This window comes from Rhinoderma darwinii, chromosome 5 (assembly GCF_050947455.1).
Source record: "Rhinoderma darwinii isolate aRhiDar2 chromosome 5, aRhiDar2.hap1, whole genome shotgun sequence".
Taxonomy (NCBI): Eukaryota; Metazoa; Chordata; class Amphibia; order Anura; family Rhinodermatidae; genus Rhinoderma; species Rhinoderma darwinii.
In genome coordinates this window covers 95,955,831-95,963,274 of record NC_134691.1, presented here as the reverse complement: position 1 = coordinate 95,963,274, position 7,444 = coordinate 95,955,831, and the positions used below count along the sequence as shown (strand labels likewise).

Below are 7,444 nucleotides of genomic sequence, written 5' to 3'. Positions count from 1 at the left end.
GCGGAATTTCTCCATTGACTTCAATGGAGAGTCAAAATTCCGCAATGAAGTCCGCAGATCTTATGTGTGCTGCGGAGCGTATTGGTTTTACTACCATGACATTTCTTCATTCTGGCTGGACCTATGTATTTCTAGGTCTACAGCCAGACTGAAGAAGTCAATGGGGCTCCCGTAATGACGGGAGCGTTGCTAGGAGACGTCTGTAAATAGTCACTGTCCAGGGTGCTGAAAGAGTTAAGCGATCGGCAGTAACTGTTTCTGCACCCGGGACAGTGACTACCGATCTCAATATACATGTATCTGTAAAAAAATATATAAGTTCATACTTACCGAGAACTCCCTGCGTCTGTCTCCAGTCCGGCCTCCCAGGATGACGTTTCAGTCTAAGTGACGGCTGCAGCCAATCACAGGCCAAGCACAGGCTGCAGCGGTCACATGGACTGGCGCGTCATCCAGGGAGGTCGGGCTGGATGCCGAAAGAGGGACGCGTCACCAAGACAACGGCCGGTAAGTATGAAAATCGTTTACTTTCACTAGGGAAAGTGCTGTCCCTTCTCTCTATCCTGCACTGATAGGGAGAAGGGAAGCACTTTTCCCGCAGTCCGCAGCAGCTAGTCCGCATCAATGTACTGCACATTTTGTGCAGATCCGCAGCAGAATCTGCAACGCAGATTCTGTGCGGCATTGATGCGGACAGTTGCGGAGGAAATCCGCCACGTGTGGTCATGCCCTAAAAGGGGTTCTGGAACTTTCGGATACACTCAGGCCCCATGCACAAGGCCGTACCCGTAATCACGGTCCACGATTACGGGCACGGCCCGCCGCTGACGGCCGCGGATAGCCACCCACATTTTTAGCCAGTGCTCCCATACAATGTATAAGAGCACGGTCCATAAAAAGCAAAAGATAGAACTGCCCTATATTTTTACAGCCTGGACACCTTCCCGCAAATATACGAGCCTTAGGCCCCATGCACACGAACCTAGATTTAGTCCATAATAGACCATAATTAGGGACCAATTCATTTCTATATACGGGAAGGTGTCTGTGCCGTGGAAAGGCTCCGCAAAATATAGGATATGTCCTATTTTTTTATTTTTACGGACCGTGCTCCCATACTTTATATGGGAGCACGACCCGCAAATGTGGTTGGCTGTTCGCACCCGGCCATGCCTGTGATCACGAACCTTAGTGTTTCTAGTGTTTCGATTCCTCACTGTTTTCAACATCTCTGCTTGCTGTCAGTGCATTTAAACATCCCTGGTTACATCTAGAGGTTGGAGTCCTAATATGTCTAACAGCCGAGAGTTTTCTATAACATACCCAGTCTAGAAAGTCCCCTGCACCATGATTTTATCCACACTAAGGGTATGTTCACACGCAGTGTTTTCAGACGTAATTCGGGCGTTTTACGCCTCGAATTACGGCTGAAAAAACACCCCTAATATGCCTACAAACATCTGCACATTGCTTGCAATGGGTTTTACGGTGTTCTGTTCCCACAAGGTGTAATTTTACGCTTCGCTGTCAAAATACGGCGCTTAAAAAGACGCCCGCGAAAAAGAAGTGCAGGACACTTCTTGGGACGTTTTTGGAGCCGTTTTTCATTGACTCCATTGAAAAACAGCTCCAATAACGTCCGTAAAATACGCCGCGAAAAATTGCTACAAAAACGTCTGAAAATCAGGAGCTGTTTTCGCCTGAAAACAGCTCCGTATTTTCAGATGTTTTTGTTCACTGCGTGTGAACATCCCCTTAATCTCACAGAATATTACAAGCTCTAAGGCCTCATGCCCACTTCAGTTTTTTTCGTCAGGGTGCTATCCGTTTTTTTAACAGATAGCACGCTGACACATTCATTTCAATGCGGCCATGCACACTTCTGTTGTTTTAATGGAACCGTCAAAAATAGGGCAGGTCCTACTCCTGCCTGTTTCTGACGGAACAGTCTCGGCCTTTGCATTGATTTGGTCCGTGAAACAACGGAGTGCACACGGAAGCCATCCGTGATCAATCATTGAAAAAAATATAAATGTTATGGCTCTCAGAATGTGGTGAAACAGAATAAAAAAAATTTTAACATAGTTTTTTCTTTGACTATATTAAATATTTTTTTTTCCATTTTTTGTTGTCTAAAACCCGGGGGCGTCTTATAGTCTGGTAGTTCTTTTATATCAACCTTGGATTACTGCTACCGGCATCCAGGCATTTATTAGTCCAGGTCTGAGTGCAAAGATTATTTGGTTCATAGATTAGAAAATTGTAGAATTTACATTACACCGGAAGCCCCCTTTACTTTTTAGACTGGGCTAACATGTCGCAAAAAAAAACAAAAAACTGCATTTTGACCTTTACTCAGAATTAGGCCACATGCACACAATGCAAATTACGTGTGGATATACAGCGCCGATTATGCTGCGCCAAATTAATGTAATTCAGTACCAGCAAAGTAAATAAAATACAAATAATCTCATCTACACGTTGCAGAATTTTTCCATATGTAAACTGAACAGCAGTATGTAAATTTATCTTGCGTTTCCATCTCAGAATTGAATCTGACAAATTTATTTAAAAAATGCACAAAAGATCTGCAGCATATAATCTGCACCGGTTTCCTACTCAAAACGTATAATCCGCATCTAAAAATCCTAAAAAAACTCAATATTAAAGAGGCTCTGTCACCAGATTTTGCAACCCCTATCTGCTATTGCAGCAGATAGGCGCTGCAATGTAGATTACAGTAACGTTTTTATTTTAAAAAAACGAGCATTTTTGTATTTATGTAAATGAGGCTTTCTAAAGTCCAACTGTGTGTTTAAAGTAAAAGTCCAAGTGGGCGTGTATTATGTGTGTACATCGGGGCGTGTATTATGTGTGTTACATCTGGACGTGTTTACTTCTTTTACTAGCTGGGCGTTGTGTATAGAAGTATCATCCACTTCTCTTCAGAACACCCAGCTTCTGGCAGTGCAGACACAGCGTGTTCTCGAGAGATCACGCTGTGACGTCACTCACTTCCTGCCCCAGGTCCTGCATCGTGTCGGACGAGCGATGACACATCGGCACCAGAGGCTACAGTTGATTCTGCAGCAGCATCGGAGTTTGCAGTTAAGTCGATGTAGCTACTTACCTGCAAACGCTGATGCTGCTGCAGAATCAACTGTAGCCTCTGGTGCCGATGTGGCCGACACGATGCAGGACCTGGGGCAGGAAGTGAGTGACGTCACAGCGTGATCTCTCGAGAACACGCTGTGTGTCTGCACTGCCAGAAGCTGGGCGTTCTGAAGAGAAGTGGATGATACTTCTCGTCAGAACGCCCAGCTAGTAACAGAAGTAAACACGCCCCGATATACGCACATAATACACGCCCAGTTGGACTTTTACTGTAAACACGCCCACTTGGACTTTTGCAAGCCTCATTTGCATAAATACAAAAATGGTCATAACTTGGCCAAAAATGCTTGTTTTTTAAAAATAAAAACGTTACTGTAATCTACATTGCAGCGCCTATCTGCTGCAATAGCAGATAGGGGTTGCAAAATCTGGTGACAGAGCCTCTTTAACCCCTTAGTGACCAGCCCATTTTAGGCCCTAATGACCAAGCTATTTTATTCGTTTTTCTATAGTCGCATTCAAAGAGCTATAACTTTTTTATTTTTTCGCCTACATAGCTGTATGAGGACTTGTTTTTTGCGGGATTAGTTGTGCTTTTTAATGGCACCATTTTTGGGTACATATAATTTTTATATTAACTTTTATTAACCTTTTTGGGGGGGATTATAAAAAAAACCTGAAATTCCGCCATTGTTCTATGCGTTTTTAAATTGACGCCGTTCACTGTGCGACGTAAATAACATGTTACCTTTATTCTATGGGTCGGTACGATTACGGCGATACCACATATGTAGAGGTTTTTTTATGTTTTACGACTTTTGCACAATAAAAACACTTTTGAACTAAAATTATTTGTTTTTGCATCGCCGCTTTCCAAGAGCCGTAATTTTTTATTTTTCCATCAATGTAGTGATTTTTTGGGCTTGTTTTCTGCGGGACAAGACGTAGTTTTGAATGGTACTGTTTTGGGGTGCATGGGACTTATTGATTCATTTTTATTATGACTTTTTTGGGGGGCAATGGAAAAAAATTGCAATTTCGCCATGGTTTTTTGCGTTTTTTTTTACGGTGTTCACTTTGCGGTTTAAATTACATATTAACTTTATTAATGGAGTCATTACGGTCGTGGCGATACCACATATGTGTACTTTTTTTTTTTTTTTTTACACTTTTACTAAATAAAACCACTTTTTATGGAAAAAAAATGGTTTTATTTATTTTTTGACTGTACTTTTTATTAATAATCTTTATTTCACTTTGATGACTTCCTTTACTAGTCCCACTAGGGGACTTTACTGTGCGATAATCCGATCGCTGCTATAATGCTCTGGTATACTTCGTATACCAGAGCATTATTGCCTGTCAGTGTAAATCTGACAGGCAATCTGTTAGGACGTGCCTCCGGCGCGTCCTAACAGGCATATGTCCAGGGCAGACTTGGAGGCTTTTATCAAGCCCCCGGCTGCCATGACACCCCATCGGAGACCCGCGATTGCATTCGCGGGCCGCCGATGGGTGACAGAGGGAGCTCACTCCCTTTGTAAACAAAGTTAAATGCCGCGGTCGCTAGACGTCATCAGACAGCAGAGCCCCGGCTCCAGCCTGCACGGGAGACCCGTGCAGGACTTAGACTAGGCTGACGTGAAAAGGCGTCAGCCTAGCCTAAAGCCCATTAGTGACTCACGTGAAAAGGCGTATTAGTGGTCACTAAGGGGTTAAGTGTGGATTTTGCCTGCGGTTTTGATGCAGATTTTCCGCATTAAATTTTGCAACTTGTGCACGTAGCCTTAACCAGCTTCTATATTCCGATCCCCCATCACGCTAATTATGAGATTTTAATTGATTTTCATAGCGCTGGCGGGGGACCGAAAGTCTAGTTGCGCATTCTTCTTTCATGGCGACACAACTCTTCGTCCTATGACTTGCCCCGCTGTACTCTATGTAATAGATGTACTACTGCAACAGCGATTACATAGAGTACAGCGGGGCCAGTCATAGGACGAAGAGTTGTGTCGCCATGAAAGAAGAATGCGCAACTAGACTTCTGGTCCCCCGCCAGCGCTATAAAAATCTATTAAAATCTCATAATCAGCGCGATGGCGGACCGGAATGTATATTAGCGAGTGTATCACATACTGCAGTGAGTACACTGATAATAATCCTTGGTCCCCGCATAACCCCTGTAATATTATATTCTAAGTGTTAGACATCTATTTCTCATAATCTGCATCGTTTATTCATTCTTTCCAATTTGTCTGTAGAAAATCTTGACTGTGAGGGATTTTTGGATAAATTGTCCTGAAAAAAACATCAGGTTGGTGGTGCTGTCATCAGTAAGGGTATGTTCACACGCCCTATTTACGGACGTAATTCAGGCGTTTTACGCCTTGAATTACGTCCGAAAATACGGCTCAAAACCGACGGCAAACATCTTCCCATTGAAATCAATGGGGTTACGATGTTCTGTGCACACGGGCTTTTTTTTTACGCGCCGCTGTCAAAAGACGACGCGTAAAAAGACGCCCGCGTCAAAGAAGTGCATGTCACTTCTTGAGACGTAATTGGAGCCGTTTTTCATTGACTCCATTGAAAAACAGCTCGAATTGCGTCCGTAATTGACGCCACGAAAAACGCGAGTACGAGCAATTACGTCTGAAATTCAGGAGCTGTTTTCGCCTGAAAACAGCTCGGTAATTTCAGGCGTATTGGACGCTGCCGTGTGAACATGCCTTTAGTCTGCACCAGGACATTCACGTGTATGAGGGGCTCGGATTACTACTGTTTATTCCCTGTCTATTATCTAGTTGTACGATTTCCGGCAACAACTGAGAGTGAGGGGGTTAATACATGAACCGTGTACCTGGACCACACAAAAGCCGCCATGTTTCCTTTCATGAATAACTCCTGATATGCAGGTATCACCAATAAATCGTCAGCGTCCCTTGTAAACAGAGAGTAAAACTTCTCAGGATGCTAAGGAAAGTTGTGACACACCTAAGACTACGACATGGATGACATCAGGCTGCTGGGCGGGAAATATTTACCTGGGGCACAGAACACGACACTGGAGAAAGCAGAGCCCGTCCCTTCCTGACCAGCACTGGCCCTCCCTCTCCGTGCTGCCTGCTCCCCTCCCTCCCCCAGTACTACACCTTTCTTCCCCTTACAGATAGAGCTCCATTTTCTTCCCTGCGCTGTGCGGACTCCTCACCCTGCGTGTGCCCGGAGCTCTGCACGGACTCCCTAGTGGTGTGACTTCGTGTCCCCTTCAGAGGAGTTGAGAATGAAGTGGACCCCTGCTGGAGGAGCCATCACTATGATACTACTGCTAATGGTGAGTGACCACAAGCGCTGGAAGTCATAGTCACTGTGGTTACCTGTGGCGACCACACCCTGCCACCAGCCAGGTAACCTGTAGAGGAGCTCTGGACCCTGCTAGCAGAGCATGCTGGGAGTAGTAGTGCCACTACAGCAGGTGGCACAGCCCTCAGTACTCGGATCCTGTGTTGCTGCTAGTTTGTACTTTGTCGCATGTTGTTGCAGCATGACTGAGAGTAATGGGAGAACTGCCATGATCTTCCTTCTTCTCCACTCTTCACATACCTCCAGATACTCATACCATATAGATACCATCCTATTCTAATTCATGCCCATCCCCCAATGAGACAGACGGGTAGATATTGTGCTAGGACAGGAACATAAATCCCTGTTTTTGTGATCACTGCTGTCAGACTGGGGTATTTATATGTAAAACAGATCATGATAAATCCTGATGTGAAGTTGGGGTCTTGTCCCGGCTTCTCTGGAGGTCTGCGCTGTCTCAGTCCTGTGAACTCTTGCTGGACTATTGTCATTACTCAGTGTCTGGGAAAAATGTGAGGAATGGCAGGAAACAAAGGTCCTGGGAGGCGCTGACACATTGTACTTCTCCTCTATGTGGCTGTCTGATTTTTGTTTTCATTATACGCTGAAACTATGACAAGTGTAGTTAGACCATATTGGAAAGTTTTCAAACTATTCTAAAGTTTATACCTACGGCATCTGGATTGTGGGCTAGAATTGTATCAATGGTTTCCCTTAGTTTATGCTGTTCTAGGGATTGAATAACTCAGTTTACGTTTTTTTTTTTTTTTTACTTGTTACTTGTTTATGGGGCTATTCCCATTGGAATATTGTTTTGCTTATAAATGTGAGATTCAACTTTTTTTTATACTTAAAGGTGACTTTCAGATAGTAATAAATGTATATTTATATTTTAGTCTAAGATGTCAAAATAATAATTCCTTAATATACCTACTTTTACTGTTCTTCATCATTCCCTCACTGCTGC

The 7,444-nt window shown here is 43.9% G+C and overlaps 1 protein-coding gene across 1 annotated transcript in view; it reads left to right on the top strand.

The window, feature by feature from the left end:
- Positions 1-6,232: 6,232 nt before the first annotated feature.
- Positions 6,233-7,444, top strand: part of DSG2 (desmoglein 2) — a 48,230-nt gene continuing 47,018 nt past the window's right edge. Inside the window, exon 1 of the mRNA XM_075826311.1 lies at positions 6,233-6,448. Coding sequence (XP_075682426.1) covers positions 6,398-6,448 — 51 coding nt within the window. The 5' untranslated portion in view covers positions 6,233-6,397. The remainder of the gene's footprint in view (positions 6,449-7,444) is intronic.